The following is a 23716-nucleotide window of genomic DNA, read 5'->3' as shown; positions in this document are numbered from 1 at the left end:
ATTCTCTTATATTAACATCTGAGCTGATAATGGTTCAGTATAGTAGAGAAGCCTTACCGTGTAAGACAATGTGGAAGCTTTGTTGCTTTCCTTTTATTGCTCTGCTATGTTCCAGGACACTGCTTACCAATGTGAACTCCCTACCACAAGTTCCCACAGTAGTCTGTTGAGAAAGGTAAGCATGGATAAGGAGGGCCCTTCATTTTCATTTAAGAACAATGTCTAGGGTGATTACATACACCTTTCCTCTCGCTACCAGCACTTAGTCATAAGGTCATACCTACTTGAATAGATGCTAGGAAATCAAGTCACTAGCTGAATGGCCATGTACTTAGCTAAAACTCAGGGAATTCTACTATGAAAAAGAAGCCATGGCAATGAATACGGGGTGGGGGGGGGTGCAATTAACAATCTCTGTAACAACCAGCAAAACTATCTTTTGATAATATGGGGAATAAAAACATTTTAAGATGAACAAAAAATGAAAATTTACTACCAATAGTCTCTCATTAAAGGAATACCCAAGGGGTGTCTTCCAGGAGAAATAAAAATGATACCAGAAGATATTGTAAGCCAAGAAATATCAAATATGGAGCAAGTCTTACCACATGTTAATTTATAACAAATAATAATAAAATGTCTAATTTGTGATGTTAAAAAAAGTACTAAAATACCAGATAGCAACAGCACATAAATTATAAAAAGGATGATCCAAGAGAAAAAAATTCCAAGAATATTGTGTTGGTTGAAATAAGGTAGAAATTATGGTTCATTTTGGACTTTGTCACATTAAATATGTTTGTTAAAATCTCTTGGTTAACTACTGAAGAAACAGCTATAGAAGAATAATTTCTGAATTAGTGGAGGGGAGAAAAGAATGAGAATAATAACAAAAAGTCAAAAAGTAGATAAAACTTCAACAAACCAAGAAATCCACACATATATCATGTGGGACAAATAGCAAAAATTTCAGTGATGGATGGATATAGGAATATTTGCCCCAAGAGGTTAATGATCAAAAACAATAGAATGGACTAAACTCTAAAAAGAAAGATTGCAAAACCAGATTGAAAACAAAATCTAACCATATGCTATTTAAAGAGAACACATCTCAAACATAAAGACATGGAAAGGCTGAAACTAAGAGGCTGGAGAAAATACCTACCAGGAAAATAAGTCAAGCAAGAAATGTTGATATAGCAAGTTGTTCTCAGTTTTTTGCACACTGTAACACAAACTCAAGATATACAATGCAGAATTACAAACAAAATTTAACAGAAGGACACTGAAGTAGAAGACTTTAAACACTTATGTCACTAATTGAAAGATAAAAAATTAATGCAGACAAAGGAGAGTCTAACAACACAATTTACAATTTGATTTACTGGGTATTTATATTTAGAATTCTGAACTCCACAATTAGAACATGCACATTCTTCTAGAGCATGCATGGAACATCTGTAAAACCTGACCAAGGCCACAAGGCAATGTCAAAGAATCAACAAATGTCAAAAAATTGGTACTATATAGACTATCTCCCATGATAAGGTACAATAAAATTAATCCACCAAGAAAACAGTAAAAACTGCACATACAATTGGAAATTTAAAAAGGCACTTTTAAGTAAATCATGGCTAAAAGAGGAATAAAAAAAAGACATAAAGGATGATAGCTCACAGAAATCTTAAGTTTCACTACACTGTAATTAAAATGTACAGACAATAAAAAGTCCCATAAACAACAAGAAAGCCATAGACCATGAAATGATATTTGCAAACCGTTTCATTAATAAAGATTAGTGTCCAGAATACATAAAATCTCTTAGATACTAATGAGCAAAAAACCTGCATGACAAAACCAAGAAAAAAGTTTATAAACAGGTATTTATATAGAAAGAAATCTGACGCACCTGGGTGGTTCAGTCAGTTGAGCATCTAACTCTTGATTTCGACTCATGTCATGATCTCACAGTTCGTGGGATTGAGCCCCACGTCTGGCTCTGCACTGAGTATGGAGCCTCCTTGGGACTCTCCCTTTCTCTCGGCCCCTCCCCTGCTGGCTCTCTCTCTCTCTCTCTCTCTCTCTCTCTCTCACACACACACACACACACACACACAAATAAATAAACAAACAAACATTAAAAAAAAAAAAAGGAATCCAAATGGCTCAGACACAAATGAACAACTGCCCCATGTCACTAGCAGAGAGGGAAAGTCTTATTTCAAATAACAGCCACAGAGGGTTTTACAGTCATCAGATAAGCAAAAGTTCTCGTGTTTGGCAACAACAGACAGTGCTGGTGAGATGCTTAAAAGCCAGAACTCTTCTAGATTTTGTGGGAAAAGATATTGGGACAACCACCCTGAAAGGCAATTAGTGGCTTCTTCATGAAGCTGAAGGTACACCATCCCTATTCTCCAACAAATCTGATTCTAAGTGTTATTGTAATAGCACTCGACTTACGTTTGCAGAGACACACAAAGGATGTTCAGTCGGCAAGTACTCCACAGTAGTGGGTCAATAAACTGTAGTTTATATAATGGAACAATGTGCATTACCCTTGATAAAGTTCAAAGACATGCTTTTGGGTTAAAAAAAAAAAGCAAGCTACACAGTTGAAAATAAATCTGTGTTTCTAATTCCAAGATTAAACTAAAGATCACTCCTTACATTTAAGTTTTATTTTAAGTTTATGTGTTTATTTTGAGAGAGAGAGAGAGAGAGAGAGAGAGAGAGAGAGAGAGAGAATGAGCGGGGGAGAGGCAGAGAGAGACAGGGGAAGAGGATCTGACAGCACAGAGCCCAATGCGGGCTCTGAACCTTGAGATCATGACCTGAGCTGAAGACAGATGCTTATCCAACTGAGCCACCCAGGCCCCTCATTTGATTTAAATTTTGTAATGCACAGAATACTTACATACACTTTTTCTCACGTATTCCTCATAACATCACAGAAGGGTGCTATTTGACATATGAGGACATGGAGTTTCACTGTGGTTCAAAGATTTGCCTAGCCTTTTCTTAAAAGTTTATTTATTTACTTTGAGGTGGGGGGGGGGGAGGACAGAGAGAGAGAGAGAGAGGGAGAGAGAGAATCCAGACACCAGGCTTGAACACACAACCGTGAGATCATGACCTGAGTTCTGAGTTGAAACCAAGAGTCAGACACTTAACCGACTGAGTCCCCCAGGTGCCCCAAGATTTGCCCAGTTTTATGATTTAAACTTAATGCTTTTACCATCACTCCACATTTGCTTCTTTGGGATAAAGAGTCTCCTGCTCCAAAAAAAGGGGGGGGGGACTTGGGTTCCACATCTGCACTTGAAAGAATGTTCTCTGTGCCAAAGGTAAAGGAGAAACTGCTGGGATATATTTCAGATACATTCAGTAGGTTCTCTTCCTTTTTGTTCAGTTCAGGAAATGTGGCGCACAGATGAAGGAAAACCATGGTGGTGGGGCCACACTGGAGTGAATCTTCACGCTGTGAGCCAGTGGTCGGTCTGCGTGATCTCCTGCACGCATCTGGGTGGGGCCGCGTCCTCTGGCAGGCCAGCGTGCAGGGGCTGCTCAGGCATCAGAACATTCCTCCTGCAAGGTCTGGATTTCTTTATTTGCTTGGGATTCTTCTCCCTGCTTCCTTTGTCTTTCTGCCTTGATCCATTAGCTACTTCCTAGCCACAGACCAACTATATCATACTCACCTCAAGGAAACACCGATAACCCCAGTTTAGGCGATTAGACATAAAATCAGCACTTAAACACATTATATGGAAAAATTCATCATGGCAAATCTGAAGACCCACATAGTGCAATTAAATACATTTTATGTTTTACAGAGATGTTTTCTGTGTCTCCCTCCTTCCTTCCTCCTCCTCCCCCCTCACCCTCACCCTGGCTAATCTCCTTCTCTCTCCTTTTGTTTTTCTTCTTTAAAAATTTTTTTTATATTTGAGAGAGAGACAGAGTGCAAGTGGGGGAGGAGTAGAGAGAGAGGGAGACACAGAATCTGAAGCAGGCTCCAGGCCATCTGAACTGTCAGCACAGAGCCCGACGTGGGGCTCAAACTCACAAACTGAGATCGTGACTTGAGCCGAAGTCAGACATTTAACCCACTAAGCCACCCACGTGCCCCTCTCTCTCTCCTTTTTTGCAGGAAGTTCCCATCAGTGGCGGGGAACTTCATGTTCAGATAGGGTAATTTTCCTGCTGAATTTTCCTCATGGATCAATTGTAATACAGAATGGGCAAGGGAGGGTATGCAAATCTTAAAGTTACAAGTAGAGGGCCAATCTTTGAAACATTCACACTGAAAATGAACCACAGGAGTTTAAAGGGGAGATTTTGAAATACATAACCATTTGAGAGATAAGCATGCTATAGAGGTTAAAGAGGGTCATCTGTAGGAGTCATGGAGACCTGGATTTGAAGAAAAGATGTGTTCTTTAGGCAAGTTACTTAACATCTCTGTGCTTCAGTTTGCTCACAGAATTAAGTATATGTTTATTAGCACAGTGGCAAACACATATTAGACACACAATAGATAATAGCTATAAATATTGCTAAAGAACATTTAAGTCTAAATTAGGCAAGACTTACTGGTGGGCCTGCTGGTCCCAGAGTCCCTGTATTGACTTCAGAACAGGAGCAGGAATGTGGTAGCTCCGGGCAGGTCTCCTCATCCCTCTGAGAGGAAAAAAAAAACAACAACAAACAAGCCATAACTGTTAACAAGACAATACAAATGGCTTTATGGATCAAGGAAAACACTTTGATTTAAGACACTTAAAAAAAACTTTTAAGTGAACATTGGTGTGGAAAGGCAAAGAATATTCTCTCCTGCTCACAAAATATTTTCCTTAAAGAAAAATGAATGAGTGTCTAGTGAGTCACTGATCATCACCCTTACCAAAGGATGTTGATAAAATGAGCTTGGAGGTGAAGAAAAATGAAATGCAGGTGAAGAAAGAAAGGCAGAAGTGGGTGCAGAAAAAATTCCTGGTTACTATTTCCTTCAGTTTGAGTAGGAGTACTCTATTAACTACAGGTCTTGAAAATTTTCTTTTTTCTATTTCAAAGGATATTTTTTCCTTTCAAAAGGATAAAAAAAATGTGTTGGAATAGTCACTCGGAACTGCATCTACACTAAAACACACAAAACAGTAAAAACAGTGCTTAAATGTATTGTCAATTCCCCACAGCAACTTTAATTACGACTCACATTCTGTGGTTGAAATTAGGAAACATCATAGCATCAATCTAAAGCTTTGGGACAGGGGCTCATTTTGCTTCTCTAGCATGGTTTTGTTGCCACATGACATTAAAGATAGATTATGAACGTCTGGTTGAACATCTCTGGATGAGTTACCGGGGTATGAAGACAGAGTACCTGCTAACAGCTATCGAAAAATTTATGACTATCTCATTTGAAGCACCAGCCAAAAATGAAGTCTGCACTGGGATAAGACACTACAGAACTTCATAGGGTTCACCAGTCCCATTGGATAGAGAGAAAATAAACATCATTATTTAAGACTGGGGAAAAATAAAGCTGAAACTGAATAGAACACAGATGATAATTAAGTGATCAAGTTGAAAATAATCTCAGTATCTAAAATGTTCACAACAGAAACCCCAAAAAGGTTGAGCAGGGGATCTATATATACTGTATATACTTTTCTCTAAATGTTGGACAATAGTCAAAGCTTTCAGCTCATTACAGGAAAGCCCCCTGCTACCACATCTGGCCTGACATGTGGGCAGCTAGAGTGAAATACAAACTTAAGTATCCAGAAAGAGCCCCCTAACAAGGCTGATACAAGGCCTCTTGTGACCAGAGGCCATAATGGTTTTGCCACTGTTGCTGACTATACATGCCTTCCTACTATGGAATTGGCCTATCTTCAGTGATAGAAATGAAAAGAAAAGCTCTCATCAGGCCTGAGTCCTTCCTAGGAAAAGTGGTGATAGCATTTGGCTAGAGACAGCATAGGATTCTGAGTGTTTCTGCTTCTAATTTCCAATCCATCTGTGCTTAAGCGTGATATCACGGTGTCTCTGATTTAATTCTTCACCAGAGTTTACTTGGAAATTAATTTTGATGAATAACGAGCAAGTTAGAGTTAACCCTTTAATTTTTTAAATGTTTATTTATTTTTGAAGAGAGAGACAGAGTGCAAGGAGGAGAGGGGCAGATAGAGAGGGAGACACAATCCAAAGCAGGTTCCAGGCTCTGAGCTGTCAGCCCAGAGCCAGACACGAGGCTCAAACCCATGAACTGCGAGATCATGACCTGAGCCAAAGTCCGATGCTCAACCAACTGAGCCACATAGGCGCCCCATCAGTTAACTCTTGAACAACATGTGTTTGAACTGCACTGGTCCACTTACCAAACCACTTGGATTGGTTTTTCAATAAATACAATGCAATGCTGTAAATATATTTTCTCTTCCTTGTGATTGTCTTAATAACATCTTTTCTCTAGCTTACTTTACTGTAAGAATATAGTATATAATGCATATAACATACAAAATATGTGTTAATCAACTGTTTCTGTTATCAGTAAGACTAGTAGTAGTTAAGTTTTGGGTAAGTCCAAGGTCATATGCAGACGTTTTCCTGAGTGGGGAGGAGAGCTGATGACTCCAACCCCCACACTGTTCAAGGCCAACTGTATTTCCTTCTCAAACATAGTCACCTTGAATGTAATGCTTGCAACAGAGGATGTGATCTGGAGAAAGTAGTTAAAAAGGCAAATCTCTAGACTTCATGAAGGTTACTCCATGCACATTCTCCAAGTTTAATTATTATTTTTTTTTTAAATTTTTTTTTTCAACGTTTATTTATTTTTGGGACAGAGAGAGACAGAGCATGAATGGGGGAGGGTCAGAGAGAGAGGGAGACACAGAATCGGAAACAGGCTCCAGGCTCTGAGCCATCAGCCCAGAGCCTGACGCGGGGCTCGAACTCACGGACCGCGAGATCGTGACCTGGTTGAAGTCGGACGCTCAACCGACTGCGCCACCCAGGCACCCCTCCAAGTTTAATTATTAAGACATGACTATTACCCAACCACTACAGGGTCATCCCTTTCGGCTTGCTGTCTTCAAGGATCCTAAAATATGAATCTGGTTTTATACATACAGGTATAACCCCATGAACCACACTTGCTATTAATAATGTGAAAAACATTTGATTTTCTAGTAGCATCGCGTATGTCGAACAGATTATGACTACGATTTCAGAACTGTGTGTCAAGATTCTCTGAGGCACCTTAGCAAACTCACAGGGGCACGGTGAATGTTTTTAAAAACTCAAGAGAAATAGCAATATTCGGCACCCATAGGACTTCATATGAACAACTAGCTCAAGGTAGTTCACAGTCTTAACATTAGATACTGAAATACTCTTTTTGATGACGTCAGATACTTGCAAATCTGGGGTTTTGGCAGTTGCTATGATGGAAAGCAAGTACCATGGGAAACATCAATGTAAAAAAAGAGGTGAGGGTGGCGACATCCAATCAGATTCTAACATATGAAAAATCATGCACTCTCGATAGGCATGTGCATCCCATTAGTAAGTAATGTGGTTTTTTAAGAATAAAATGAAAATACCATTTTTTGCTTTCAATTCATGAGTTTTTTTTTTTATGCAGCTACTGAGTTTAGAGCATCAATGTTTAAGATTTTTGGACCTAATTCCTTCATATAGAGATTTGTTAGGCATTTCCTTTGGTTTAGGGGCGCTATGAACAAAATGATTGCAACACTAAAGGTTTCGTGAACCAGGAAATTTGAGAACCTCTGGACTATGTGTAAATTGCACGCCTGGATCTGGGCAGTCCCCATCATGTAAGTCAGTATATCCTGCTGATGTCAGACACGCCTCCTTCTCAATCTCTTCGGCTTTTCATTGTGATCATTACAATGAATTATCTTGTTATGAATGTTATGAAATCACATTTAACTTTCAGAGAAAATTAAATATAATTTTAGAACTTTTCAATAAAGAACAGACCTACTAATAAAAGAAGAATTCTTACCAGGCCTGGAAGTTCACAGCATTTGTCTTTATTGGCCCATGATGTGGAACAAATAATATCAAACATCTGTAACTGGAACTGCAATTTAAAATGAAATTGTCATTTAATTAAAAATAGACACACTGTGTCTAGAATTATGATTTCATATTCTGCATCACATAATAGAACACTGATATGTTTGTAACGTAACATTACAGTAAATAAATAAGAAATTCATTCCAAAATATAAAACTAATTTTGTTCCTCAAGCACACAGTGACTTAAGATTTCATGTATAATTAATCCATCAAAAATTCCCTTATTTATCACAACTTCACCTCTCATTTCTGCCCAAAGAAGCTTAGTACCTCAGTTAAAAGTCGGCCAGTACTGTCTTCATGGTTACAACCAGTGTCTCTGTAATCCTACAACATTCCACATGTTTCTTTCACAGCATATCACCCATCATACAGTATGATTATTTATATTAGCTCCTCCTTAGACTGTGAGCTCTTCAAGGAACAGAGAACCACTAATTCATCTTTGTGTCCCCATCATAATATGTGATATGTAGTAGGTATTCACAAAGCCTTGTCAAATGAATTCTGACTTCAATCACTTACGCATACATTCAACAGATTTTTCTTTAGTGTATAATGCAAACCAGATACTACATCAACCTTTAGAATATGAAAATGAACAAAATCAAAATCTTGCCCTGAAAGATCTTACTGGGAGTGACAGGTAGGCACAGGAATACTGTATACAACATTGTAAATGTCATGACAAATTCACAAATGGAATTGTGAGAATCTGTGCTAAGTCTATTTTTATGTAAGCCATTGATCATGCCATAAATATTTAGTCTCGTTCTATTCATGTATGTTGGTGAAACTCAGTGTTCATTTTGAAATATACAGAAATATCACTATAACGTTATTGAGGGCTAACATTAGCTTCATGACCTAATCATTTCTAATATATCTCTTCCCATATTATTTTCAAGTATTAGAAATGTCACCAATTACAGAGCTGGGAGAAGGGTGAAATCTTTTCATTTTACATCTACAACCTTCCTTGAGGGAGTGGTGTTTTCAGCAAGTTCTAGAAACTCTTTTGGTGCCTTATTTTCTCCCAAGGAATACTACTTGTCTCTGTCAGGGGTCCTCTGGATGAGAATGAGAATGCCCGAGAAGACAGTACTCCTGAAATAGGTTGTTAACAATGCATACAGCATCGCAGAAGAGCCTGCTCTGACAGTACAGAAAATAAAATCAGGCTTTCTTTTGTAATATGAAAGAATTGTGCTTTGCTGTAAATATCCTTTCCCAAGAGTTTTGCAAGATTAATAAAATAAAGCTTAAATATTGAAAGCACATTCATGAATCAAAGCACCACAGGGTTTTTGTTTGTTTATTTCTATATACAACTGTTGAGTTGTTTGAAGAAATATGTGCATGGCTCACTGCTCATTTTTCTCCATATTAAAAAAAATTCCCAATGGGTATGATATCTGAGTCTGTGGAGGGCAACCATACAGCAAAATAATGATCATTTAAAAATTAGGCTTTTCAAATTATGGAAAGAGCTTAAATGTCCATCAATTGATGAATGGATAAAGAAATTGTGGTTCATATACACAATGGAATACTACTTGGCAATGAGAAAGAATGAAATATGGCCTTTTGTAGCAATGCGGATGGAACTGGAGAGTGTTATGCTAAGTGAAATAAGTCATACAGAGAAAGACAGATGCCATATGTTTTCACTCTTATGTGGTTCCTGAGAAACTTAACAGAAGACCATGGGGGAAGGGACGGAAAAAAAACAGTTAAGCCAAACCATAAGAGACTCTTAAAAACTGAGAATAAACTGAGGGTTGATGGGGGTTGGGAGGGAAGGGATGGTGGGTGATGGACATTGAGGAGGGCACCTGTTGGGATGAGCACTGGGTGTTGTATGGAAACCAATTTGACAATAAATTTCACGTTTAAAAAAAATTAGGCTTTTAAGATTTTCAAACCAAGAAAAAATAGGTTTTTAAAACTAAAACATTTTTAAGGAACACGGATGCTGATTTTTATGATTAATAGCAACAAAGAGATTTCAAGGACCATAGACGTTAGGAGGCTATGGAGCTAAACTGCCTGGGTGTAGTCCTTGAATCACTCACAAAGTCATTTTGAATGATGATGTAATGTGTTCAAGTCTCAAGTTCCCTCATCTGTAAAGTTAATGTAATAATAGTAGCTCTTTAATTATAGCTAGACATTAGTGTAATAATAATAATAGCTATAACAATAAAGCGAGTTCCCACCAGCAATGCAGCCACTTTGGAAAATGATATGGAGGTTCCTCAAAAATTAAAAATAGAGCTAGCTACCTTATGACTCAGCAATTGCACTGCTAGGTATTTATTCAAAGAATACAAAAATTCTCATTTGAAGGGGCACATGCACCCCATTGTTTATAGCAGTACTATCAACAATAGCCAAATTATGGAAAGAGCCCAAATTTCCATTGACTAATGAATGGATAAAGAAGATGTGGTGTATAATAAACAATGGAATATTACTCGGCGATCAAAAAGAATGAAATCTTGCCATTTGCAACAACGTGGATGGATCTAGAGTGTATTATGCTAAGCAAAATAAGTCAGTCAGAGAAAGACAAATATCCTAGCATTTCACTCATAAGTGAAATTTAAGACACAAAACAGATGAACATAAGGGAAGGGAAGCAAAAATAATATAAAACAGAGAGGGAGATAAACCATAAGAGACTCTTAAAGACAGAGAACAAACTGGGGTTGCTGGAGGGGTGGTGGGTGGGAGGATTGGCTAAATGGATGATGGGTATTGAAGAGGGCACTTGTTGGGATGAGCACTGGGTGTTATATGTAAGTGATGAATTACTTAATTCTATTCTTGAAATCATCATTACACTGTATGTTCACTAACTTAGATTTAAATAAAATTGAAAAAAAAACAATAACATGAGTTAATGTAGTGAAATATTTATAACAGTGCCTAGAATACAGTCATTATAAATAATACATATTATTTTAATGAAGCATGTACAGCCCTTTCATAACTGAATTATTTAAGGTTTAGGAGTCTATCATACAATGGCCAAAAGAATGGAATCAAAATGAAAGTGGTATTATCAAGGACAGAAACATAACAGTAGTCTGTTTCCACATTAACCATATCTGTTTAACACTTTGAGAAAAATCTAAGCAAATAATGACAATAGCAGTGGACATTTGCTGAAAACCTACTATGTGCCAGGCACTATCCTAAGGAATTTGCATGTATCTTTTTTTTTATTTAAAAATTTTTTTAACGTTTATTTATTTTTGAGACACAGAGAGACAGAGCATGAACAGAGGAGGGGCAGAGAGAGAGGGAGACACAGAATCAGAAGCAGGCTCCAGGCTCTGAGCCATCAGCCCAGGCCCGACGCGGGGCTCGAACTCACGGACCGCAAGATCGTGACCTGGGCTGAAGTCGGACGTCTAACCGACTGAGCCACCCAGGCGCCCCTGGATGTATCTTTTAATCCTCAGCTCACCACTGTGAGGTATAATAGCAATGCCAACCCCATTCTGCTGATCAGGACCTGGGAAGAAAGAGCCTAAGAAACGTAAGCACGAGCTGAAAGCAGAGTTCTGGTTGGGATTTGAACAGCACATTTCATTTTCTTGTGCTTCATTTTTCAGTGAAAGGATCTTTGGTCTCATGTTTAAAATGCAGACACCCCAGCCTAACTTTACAATGCTATTTGTCTGGGGCATTTATTAAATGGACCCCATTATGACAGTATTAGATTCAGTTCAGTCTGTTAGTCATTCATCCATTAAGAAATTCCCCATTTCTGAATAGAGCCCACAGTGTAAAAGCTTTTTAGTGAATGGAAAGATGTAAGTAAAAGAAAGAAGGGTCACGAACCCCAGTAAGGACCAGGCTTTCTTGATGTTTTTCAAATAAACATTCACTACCTAATCACCTTTAACAGGATGATGTCTACAAACAAAGCTTTGGCTAACATTCTGTCTCATTGAGCTATTGGGATCCTTAGGAGTTCATTTTATTTATTCAAGGGGTTGAATGCCTACTAAGTGCTGAATGAAGCCAATACTATCATTTGTGGAATGCTGTGGGCTGTCTTTTCTTTTTCAAGTTTGATGAAGTCAGCAGCCTTTTTTTTGTGAGTACAACAAATTTATTCATAATTGTTTTGTATTTGTAATTGCTTGGATTCTTCAGCCTTTATTTAGGGACTTCTTTTCCAAGGCACATTTCTGAAGATTGATTAAAAAAAAACCTCTGAATTTTATTCCAAAAGCAATGACATACATATTTGTAGAAATTGTGTAGGAAACAGTACAGACATAGTATGTCAAAAGATCTTATATTTGAGTGCCTGAAAATACAAGACAATGTGGTTCAAAATCAATCATACTTTAAGCAACTAACGCAAGAGTCAGCCTCTTTTTGCTTTTGTAACTAACTGAACATTATAAAAAATATATGTGTGAAAAAAGAGAGAAAAGAGACAGGGGTGCATAAGCTCCTACTTTCATTTGTTATAATACCTTCCAGGGGAACGCTTAGTCAATTACAAATGCTCTTTTTTCATTATTGGACATTTTGGTCTGGGTGTAACAAAAAGGCAAGTCATTTGGGGTCAAAAGTTAACACGAAAATGAGAATAAAATATTTCTCATCGGTTGAGTCATTGTGATGTGAATGGGAATGAAAATGTAGCCTGGCTCAACTTTCCACTGATAACCAGATTTTATCCTCTGATTTTTCTCCAGCATTGCATAACTAAGCTTATAACTTGAAGTCAAGCTGTACCTGAAATTATACAAATACTTAGATTTACACTGCACAGGAATACTAGGGAAAGAACAACTGAGGACCTCAGTCATCTTCTGCTTTAAGCTGGTGTTTAACTTTTACAGACTCCATCTCAAAGCTAAGATTTATTAAGCACTGACCCCTTCTCAGCTATTGAGCATGGTTGTCTTACTTGGTCTCAGTCAATTTATTGAATTTAAGGGAAACCATAATGGCACTAATTAAATGAGGAGATGAAAATTAACAGCTGTTGTACCTATTGGTTGTAATTAAAATGTTTAGGTGTAGGCATCCCTTCGGGAGGACATCTTGACTGCATTTACTTTCAGGGTCAGAATTTAAAAAATGATGAGTCTTTGAATATGTTGGTGAACAGACAGGGCATAGGCACAGACCAGACTCCCTCCTATGCTTTAAATTCTATAAGAATCAGTCTGACCCAGTGGTAGAGAGCTTACCAAGTCAGGCAGGTAATCTTGGGCAAGTCACATACAGTCTCATATCTTGCTTTCCTCACTTTTTCAAAGGGGATCCCTCTCTAACTTCTTGAAGTCTCAGTTTCTGAATCTATAAAGTGGGGATAATATAAGGATCTCTTCCTACAGTTATTGGAGGATTAAACAAGATAATCTCAGAAAAGCACACACTGCCTGGTCCATAGTAGGCATAAATATGAGCTACTGTTATTTTAAGGATTAAAATACATAATTCATATAAAAACATGATCATTTTCTTGTAATTTAAAAACACTTGTTTCGGGGTGCCTGGGTGGCTCAGTTAGTTAAGCGTCCATCTTTGGCTCAGGTCATGATCTCACGGTGAGTTCAAGTCCTGCATCAGGCTCTGTGCTGACAGCTCAGAGCCTGGAGCGTGCTTCGGATTCTGTGTCTCCCTCTCTGTCTGCCCCTCCCCCACTCACACTCGGTCTCTCTCTCTCTCTCTCTTTCAAAAATAAATACACATTAAAAAAATTAAAACACTTGTTTCTATACCATCATAGACTAGTCTACTGTTGATTCCCACATAAAAGCTTTAACTCAGTAAATTATGTTATAAAAAAACTCCATAACATAACTTGTACTCGTGTTTATTTATATAGCAGAGGACTAAAGAAATGTCAATTGGATAGTTATATGTGTTAGATTTGGAAAGGGGGCAAGAAAGGCACAAAGAACATGATCACATGCCAGGAAGCTGAAAATATTTCTAGGATCATCTGGCAGCATTATAATTTTATCAGGTATCAAAAAAGAAGAAACTTCTTAGGAGAGAGAACAGAAAGGAGAAGCACAGTTGTTAGGTTTCTTCCCACATGTGTTTTGACAGCTTAGTTAAGCCAGCTTCTTAGCTTAGTCCCACTAGGAACTATAAAATCTCACATTACTGAACACAAGCTGTTTTTATTACGAATGTGAGCAATTTTAATACAGTAGTTACTGTATCCCTAAATCCACTCATCTCTCTTCCACTCAACTTTGGTTTAAGAAGAATCTATTTTCTTTAAAGACTGAATATTATAGTTTTCCCATCATCTGGCATTTTTTGAATCACTGCGGAATTTGCTAGCGAATGCTGGCCTATAAACTACTCATCTCTCTTATATGACAATTACTCCACCTGGAATAATCCAGTACTTGCACATTACATGTTCCCTTTTGCTGAGTACTGGGGTACAGATATCTATCAAAATTATGTTACTAATTTGTGACTTCTAAGTTGAAAGCTGCAGACTGAAACCTCTTTTTGCTTTGCACTGAAACAATGAAATAATCACCCAAAAGAACAAGTGAGTTTCCGATCACATTCTTGAGATCTAATCTAATATTATCCATTTCAACGTAATCAAATTCTTTAATAAGTGGGCACACTGAAAATCTATTTAGTGATCCTTTGTAGACTTCCAGATTCTAACAAAAGCCACAACTTTTTCCTTGGGAGCCTTACAAAGAACTCTTTAATTATTGACTTCTATAAATTCCCCTTTGTCTGCTACTGGCTGGAAGTTACCACAGAGGGTGCTCTGTTTAATTGCTTTTCTTTCGTGCCCAAAAGTAAAGATTTATTGCCCGTAGATTTAAAACCTACAGGCACGTTTGCTTTCAGAAATAAATTCTTTGATATATAATTGGTCATATACTTGGAGTACAATTATTACAGAGAGCTTAATTTGAAATGTAATTATTGTAATTATAATTATAAAACTGTAATTGTAAAATACAAATTAGAAGAAGGTAGGATATATATATAACTGGACTACCGTCAATGCCACATATGGAATACAATATATACGAAACAACATTTTAAGAAAAGACACGATACAATTCAAATAGATGACATTCTACTTAATGTCTATCAAGTATGTCTTGAGAGCTTACTCCTTTGATCCGAATTTATTAGATACTGTGATGTGGGGTAGAAGGTGGTAGTTGTAAATGAAGACCATGGCATGGTATCTCTTTTAAGGGATTTATACTCTGGCTAGAGGGGCTAAATGTAGATAAATAGAAGTGCAAGAACATAATAGATGGCTACAAATAATTGAGTGTTAAACAAGCACTAGAGGTTTAGAAAAGGTAAGGTAGAGGAGGTAATATTGACATTAATAATAACTACCGTTCTTCATTGAATGGCACTATGTGTCAGAGATTTTATATGCATTATTTCTAAAATGAAAAAAAAAATAATAGTACTAAGTGACTTGGGTCCAGAATCTCAAACAGCTAGCATTGTTTCTCTTTCTTAAATTGCAGTCTATTCGTTCACCCATCCAAGCATCTATCTATAGACATCCATTTATCCCCACAAGATATCCTTAGTTTGCTAATTATGGAGTCTTATAAATTCTGGAGTGTGCTATCAAAAGGTATCTTCTATGAAGCAGAAGATGGTGTGTTTCTTAATCAGTATGAAATACAAAACATTAAGAGTTGATAATTCCTCAATATAATGTAAACGTTCTTGTTTTTATGGTAAAAAAACACCTGTATTTAGATTTAGCCAGCTGGACTCAGTTTAGATGTTCCCAATTTTGTTGGCAACATTGAAAGCATTATAATCAGGAGTCATTCAAACCTATGCTTTCTTCTCTCCATTGGACCTGATCAGGGTGTCGACTTTGGCCAAGACAATGCCATATAGCTTCTTCAGTCTGTTTGATCTGGTGCTTGTTGGTCTTGATGTCCACAATGAACACAAGTGTGTTGTTGACTTTTATTTTCTTGATAGCTGACTTGGTGGTCAGGGGGAACTTGAGGATGGCATATTGGTCAAGCCTGTTTCTCCTGGGGGCACTCTTTTGAGGATATTTGGGCTGCCTTTGGAGACACAATGTCTTGGACCCTCAGAAGTTTAGGAAGTGTGTGTGTATGTGTGTGGATGTGTTTGTGGATGCCTTTCAGCACTGCTTTCTTGCCCCTCAAAGCCTTTGTTTTGACTTCGGCTTTGGGAGGAGCACGGGGCTTCCTTCTTCACTTTAGGCACTATCCTTGCAAAAGGTTATAATGTATATACTTTTTAAAAATTTATTTACTTAAATTCAAGTTAGTTAACATACAGTGTAGTAATGGTTTCAAGAGTAGAACCCAGTGATTCATCACTTACATATGACACCCAGTGCTCATCCCAACAAGTGCCCTCCTTACTGCCCATCAATACGGAGGTTCCTCAAAAAATTAAAAATAGAATTACCCTATGACCCAACAATTGCACTAATGTAAGCATTCTTAAAAGTCCCTTACCATAACCGAAAATAAGAGAGCCTTCCATAGCTTTCATAGTCTCTCTTTCTGAACATCTAATCCATGCTTCTCCAAAGGAAAGTAGAAACAAAAGTATTTTTAAAGATACATCAACACTAATTGTTAAGCTAATCAGCACACATCTCTCAAGGTCTGAAAGCATTAAGGTTTCCCTATATACACAAAGATTTCCCTTGTATTGTTACAAAGAGAAATGCCACTATATAGCAAAGTGTCCGGGAGGAAATCACTTGACCACTCTGAAACTGTTTTGAACAGAACTGCTTTGAAGGGTGGGGACACCTGCTCCTCCATGTCCTCTCTCCCCTTCAATTAGCATGAGACTGTTTTAATCTTATTTATTTATTTGACATACTAGAAGATTTCATTTGTATAAAGTGATCTTCAGCTTAGAAAGACTTTGAAAACCATCAAGGCATTCTCCAGTTCCATATTGCTGGCTAGTTCTACAAATCTAGAAAGCGGAAGACAATAATAGTGACTCATAATTAACTTGATTATTCTGTTACATAGAAATGTTCATTAAAATAGTTGGAATTGCTTCCAAGAATAAAATGCCTTCTAGGCTAATTGGTTCTAATTACAGAATGACTCAAATGAGAGAATGTCGCTAATTGGCTGTGAACACAAGGTGTAAAAACAAAAGCTTATGTACACTATTCTTTTTTTGTGGGTAGTGAAAGAAAGGAATGTGATTTCTTTGCCAATTGGAAGTCTCCTAGTCTTAAATTCTATGCTATATGATGAAAATATATTGTCTTAAAATGCTTTGTTACTTAAATAACTTAATGATTAAAGGGTAAACTTCACATTACCAATAATAAAAATCTCATTTAAAAATGTCCAAATCTAACCCAAATGAGAAATTTACAAAAATCTCCTGTGTATTATAGTCATATATTTTGTACGAATTTATATTTGCTTATTTAGAGGTCTGATTTACAGTTTCGATTCTCATTAACAAACCATTTATGCCATAAACCATTTGATGAATATTTTATCATACGCATTTTAAAATGCCTTTATAAAACACACTAGTCTAATTCCTGGAACATTATCCTTATTACAATATAGCAGAGGTTTACTGCCAAGAACTTTGAATGCATATTTTCATTCATTTAAAGAGGCTGTTATCTATTTACCCAACCATCCATCCATCCATCCATCCATCCATCCATCCATTCTCTTACCAAATTTCCCCCCTGGAAAACCCTTGTTTTCCCCCTATAACAGCACAGCTTCACTTGTTTATCCACTTACTGGTGCAGAATTTCCATTTGGTCCCCTTGATCTGACCATTCTTCCCAGGACTTCAACACCATCCAACGTGATATTAGCTGAGGCATTTATTGCCTTCTCAGCCACGTGCTTGCAGTCAATAACCACTTGGACCAAAGTCTTGCTGACAACAATGTGTATCTGGGTAAAAGTAAAGATGTTTCAGGAGGTAAGAGGCAGGAAGAAATATCAACCAAACTTACATAACTGCATGATTCATCACTAAAAAGTAGGAAAGGGAAGGGAAGGAATTCTGGCACTATGCATTTTGCTACAAGAGAAAGGTTCTACTTTTACTACCACCATGACTGTCCCACATTCAGGTAGCACTTCTATCTTTATTTAATTAACATTTTCTTTCAAAGTGACTTCAAAAGCGTTCCCAATCTAGTGTTTCTTTAAAGCAGCAATATCCTGGGGTGCCTGGGAACCTGCTTCAGATTCTGTGCCTCCCTCTCTCTCTGCCTTTCCCCACTCATGCTCTGTTTCTCTCTCTCTCTCTCTCTCTCTCTCTCTCTGTCTCTCTCTCCCTCAGAACTAAAATAAACATTAAAAAAATTTAAAAACATTGTTTAAAGCAGCAATATCCTGAAATGACAGGATGGGTGCACTAGTAATACCTTTTCTGAATGCACGTGGAAATGAACATGAAAATATTAAAATAAAAAATGCTAACTGATTTACCAGCAAAAGTTATCTATGGTACCTTCCAGTTGTTCGCAAACCTCATTTTCATAATACTTATTTAATTTAAGATGAAGAGAGGAGATCTAGAATCTAAAGAGGAAGGAGGAATTCTTTCTGGCGACTCCAGGACCAAAAGAAATAATAAAGCCTTTTGGCTTAATGTGTGGCACAATTTTCTCAAAGTGAAATTTCTAGAATTTTCAGGTCTATAGTAATATATTCAGGAGTGTATACATTCTTTGTAAGGATTTGTAAAAATGTGTGTTATCTTTTTTATTTTTGAGAGAGAGAGAGAGAGCAAGCAGGGGAGGAACAGAGAGAGGGGGAAACACAGAATCCAAAGCAGCAGTCTCAGGAACCCCCGGCCATGTGGTTTTTAATACTCACGGATCTCACATGCTTTCATCTCCCTTATAATTTTTCTTGACCGCTTTGCAATGGACTCTGCTTAACCAAGAACGAATCATACCAAGAGGAATGTGGTGAGTAAATGACAATAAATCCAAAGAGATGCTAATGGAACTATTTTCAATCATGAACTAATAAATCTCTACCTGCATCTCATGTTTTTAAGATACTTTACTTCTGGTTGTACAGTTCTTTTAAACATAAACAGTTTTTTGTATGCAACTGTTTTTGTGCCAAGACGATTAAGAACGTTGGTATGCAGTTGTTCTTATGCAGCTATGGTAGCTGAAACTCCAAAAAGTAGCAAAGTTGTGTCAGTTAGGACTTGACCGTGATCTAGGTCAGGAGACAGAAGCCAAGAGGAAGACTGCTTGCAACATCCCTTCCTTCACTGAACACACAAGAAGGAGGGTCAAGAGGCAAGGCTTTTTGCAGCACCACCTCTAAATGCTGCTCTCCCTGTGGTCTTGGCAGACTGCATTCCTTCACAGCCCAGAGATCAGTGGGGTCATTTGCTAAGCACAAAGGAAACAGTAAATGTGGGATCTACTCTTGCAACCCCAAAACTAAGTGTTTCAGATACGAAGTGGTAAGGGGCAGAGTTCTATCACAAATACCAGGTAGAAATGAGAACTACAGTCAGTCAGGTTTTACAAAATTCTTCCTCACAATAACTTTTATAATGGTAGTGAGGGGTTATCTGTGTATGTGTAAAAATATCAGTACAAACTATCTTCATGTTTTAACATGATTTAGCTGACTGGGCTTTCATCTACACTGGTGGCTGGGTAGACCAGCAATCCTCTCCACATCACACATCATGTAGCAAATTAACAACTGTCCTCCTAGTAATACAGTACCCTGTAATTGTTCCTCCAAGTGTGAGCCTGGACCACTTTTTGGGTACCTGATAAAAATGCACAGCTTGGGGTCGCATCTTAGAACTACCAAACCAGAATAAGCCCACAGATAATTCTTACTCCAATGAAAATATGAGATCTAAAGCTCCGTGGGATTTTTTTTTTTTTTACACTTCTCTGCTGCTTGGTCCACAACAAATAGAATAAAGAATATACGTGTGTGTTGCTTTGCACACAGCAAACAAAGAAAATATGTGTACAAAGCATTACTCACCTTGTGAAAGCTGCCATGGAAAATTTTCCTAATTTCAGGTCCTTCAAAAGTAACTGTTTGAAAATCCCCACTGTAGTCATAGTTGAAATATGTTAAGGTTTTACCACCATCTAATCAAAGAAAAATAAAGTTTACAATGTATTATAATGGGTAAACAATTTTTCTAAAATTCAAGTTGCCTGGGTGGCTCAGTCAGTTAAGCATCCTACTTTGGCTCAGGTCATGATCTTGTGGTTGGTGGGTTCAAGCCCCACGTCGGGCTCTGTGCTAACAGCTCAGAGCCTGGAGCCTGCCTCAGATTGTGTGTCTCCCTCTCTGCTACTCCCCCACTCACACTCTGTCTCTCTCTCAAAAATAAGTAATAAAATAAACACATAAAAAATTTTTTTTAAACTTTTTACAAAAAATTCAAGACTGAAAATAATGCATCCTTTGTTTTGAGGCTATATTTAAAAAAATTTTTTTAATGCTTATTTATTTTTGAGAGAGAGACAGACAGACAAACAGAGCATGAGCAGGAGAGGAGAAGGAGGAGAGAGAGAGGGAGATACAGAATCTGAAGCAGGCTCCAGGCTCTGAGCGGTCAGCACAGAGCCCGACGCAGGACTTGAACACATAAACTGTGAGATCACAACCTGAGCCCAAACAGAGGCACCCAGGCGTCCCTTAAGGCTGTGTTTAGAACAGAGTGATGAGTAAGTACGGAAATGATCTATAGTCCTTGGGTTGCCCCAGGCTTTCAGCTGGCCAGTTAACCATGTGGTGATGATGGTGAGGCTGGGCCCCTACATATACTCTTCCTCTGTACTTTCTTCCCTGTACTTTCATCCCCAACACCTTGCTCAGAGATGGTTGTCTGAAGCTGGGACTAGAGGCGGACAAAAAGGGAGAATAAAGCTAATCATATCTTAAGACCTAGAAACCAGACCCTTTGCTTTATTGACCCACTGGAGCAACCAGCTTTTCTAGGACATGTAATTTATACTGTTTCAGAAGAGTGATATTCCAGTATGCCTTTTATTATGAACAAACTAAATCCACAAACAAATGAAATCTTCCTAATCTTCAGGATTTCATGTTACAAGGAATACTATATTACAAAAAATTTAAAAAGGCATTTTTTTTCACTAATTAATTCCTAGGTTACATGGTAATTATTCATTGTGATATCAAAGGGAACGAGCTAGTCTTAATCATTTTGAGAGATTTCTTGATTTTTAAGTTTCATGTGCATAGGGAGCTAATTATTTATACCCCTTTAATCTACGGCTTTCCCTTAGTTTATGCATGCAAAATGCTTTCACAATATCATATTTGGCTGTGAGTTAGCACCTAACAATAGCCACCAAATTTTGGTTCCTAGCTTGATTGGAATCCTAAACTAAAAACGTCTTTAGAAAACTTAATGACATTAACCGAAAACCTGATGATCCTCTTAAATGATCATCATGGGTGACATCCAAGAGCATGTGACTGAGAAGCTTCTTTCACTGGCTCCCCTCAACTTTCTAACCTCCAAACAATGGGATGCCCCTGTCTTCAGACCTCTTCTCTTCCCACTCACTCTCTAGATGATCTCACACAGTATCATGGCTTATATGCCACACATATACAACTTGCAAATTTATATCCCCATCCCAGAATTCTTCCCCAAATATGTTACTGCAAATCTGGCATTTTTTCTGGGATATGAAATAGGCACTGTGATATATATTTGGTCATTCAGATGAACAAATAAGTATTTCTCATATGTATTTGGTCTTGGTCCATGGTGCCTGGCTCACAGCTCCTAAAGCGCTTGGAATTTTCTGTGATAAGAGCTACAAAGATGTCTTTTGTTACATTAATGAGGTAACTTTTGGAAAGCCCTTAGGCAACCTAAGGATGGAGGGCTGATTGCCAAGAGAACCAATCCTGTGATTACAGTTGGAACCTTCAATCCCACTTCTTCCCCCACCTCTTGGGAGTGGAGAGTTGCTAGAAATTGAGTTCAATTGCCAATGGCCAATGATTTAATAAATCACGCCTGTTTAATGAAACCTCATAAAAACCCAAACAACAGGGTTCAGAGACCTTTTAGGTTGCTGACTACATGGAGACCAGGGAAAGTGCCATGCCTGGAGAGGGCAGAGACCCTCTGTGCCTCTTCCCACATACCTGGCCATATGCATCTGTTTCACCTGGCTGTCTCTGAGCTATATCATTTCATAATAAAGCAGTAATCTAGCAGGCAAAATGTTTCTCTGAGTTCCATGAGCCACTCTAGCAAATTAATCAAATCCAAGGACAAGCTCGTGGGATTGATTAACTGATTTTCTTTGGGCAGGGGGCGGGGGGCGTGTTGTGGGAAAACTTCTGATTTGTAGCCAACCAGAAACACAGGTAACAGCCTGGCTTGCAACTGGCGTCTGAAACAGGGGTGGCAGGATACAGTCTTATGGGACTGAACCGTTAACCTACGGAATCTGATGCTATGTCTGGGTTGACAGTATTAGAATTGAGCTGAATTCTCAGACATCCTGCTGGTATCTGAGAACTGCTTGATGTTGTGTGCAAAACTCTCCACCCTCCCGACACCCCTCCCACACACACACTGGAACTGGGTCAAGAAACCCCAAAAGAATCTTCCACTTATCATATCCATGTACAAAAAATGATTCTGGTTTCTCCCCTCCCACTGGCCTTCCCCATTCCCCCACCATCAACTTTGCTCTTCCTAAAATCTTTACTATCTCAGTAACTGTCTCTCTCTCTCTACCTTGCCCACTACCGAATCCCAGAGCCTAGCACTGGCACATAGTAGAAATTCAATGAATGTTTGTTGAAAGAATGAGTGGATCAGTGAATGAATCAACTGGCACATAATTTGTTGTCAGTATTTACTCAGGGTTTAAGATAAATGAGTTACTCTACAATATATAATTGACCCTTGAATAATGTGAGGGTTAGGGCCACCAACACCCCAAGTAGCAGAAAATCTACATGTAACTTTTGACTCCCCCGAACTTCACTACACATGGCCTACTGTTGGCCAGAAGCCTTACTTCTAACACAAACAGTCCATCAACACATATTCTGTATGTTCTAGGTATTATATATTGTATTCCTACAATAAAGGAAGCTAGAGAAAATAAAATGTTATGAAGAAAATTATAAGGAAGAGAAAATGCACTTACAATATTGTGCTACATTTACCAAAAAATATCCTTGTGGAAGTGGACTCAGGCAGTTCAAACCCATGCTCTTCAAGGCCAATGGTACACAAAACAGGCAAGGCAGCATGGTATGTTATACACAGTACTCACACATGTGGGTGCAAATATGTAAATAGATACACTTACTATCCAAAATGACTCCAACCAATGGGTCAGAATTTTTATTTAAAATCTCCCAAAGAGCAAATGGCTCTTCTGGAGTGTCAGGAAGAATCCGGAATAGAAAACTCATTGTGTAGTCAGAGGGCAATCCTTCTGGATGCAAATACCTGAAAAATGGGAAAAAAAACATTTATTGCATTCCTTTAAAAAAAGTTATTTATCTGATTATAAAAGCAAATACACTTAAAA

General features: G+C 37.9%; 1 protein-coding gene across 5 annotated transcripts in view; it reads right to left on the bottom strand.

Moving 5' to 3' along the window:
* The window catches only part of COL14A1 (collagen type XIV alpha 1 chain), a 221908-nt gene that overhangs the window by 62730 nt on the left and 135462 nt on the right, over nt 1-23716 (bottom strand). For all 5 annotated transcript variants that reach the window (XM_047842795.1, XM_047842799.1, XM_047842794.1 and 2 more), the window contains exons 32-36: nt 23492-23634; nt 20151-20260; nt 17904-18062; nt 8042-8119; nt 4597-4683 (exon numbers count right to left, since the gene is read on the bottom strand). In XM_047842795.1, the coding sequence (XP_047698751.1) occupies nt 4597-4683; nt 8042-8119; nt 17904-18062; nt 20151-20260; nt 23492-23634 (577 nt within the window). The remainder of the gene's footprint in view (nt 1-4596; nt 4684-8041; nt 8120-17903; nt 18063-20150; nt 20261-23491; nt 23635-23716) is intronic.

The sequence above is a fragment of the Prionailurus viverrinus genome, chromosome F2, assembly GCF_022837055.1.
Source record: "Prionailurus viverrinus isolate Anna chromosome F2, UM_Priviv_1.0, whole genome shotgun sequence".
Lineage (NCBI taxonomy): Eukaryota > Metazoa > Chordata > Mammalia > Carnivora > Felidae > Prionailurus > Prionailurus viverrinus.
This window is presented reverse-complemented; position numbering and strand designations above follow the sequence as displayed.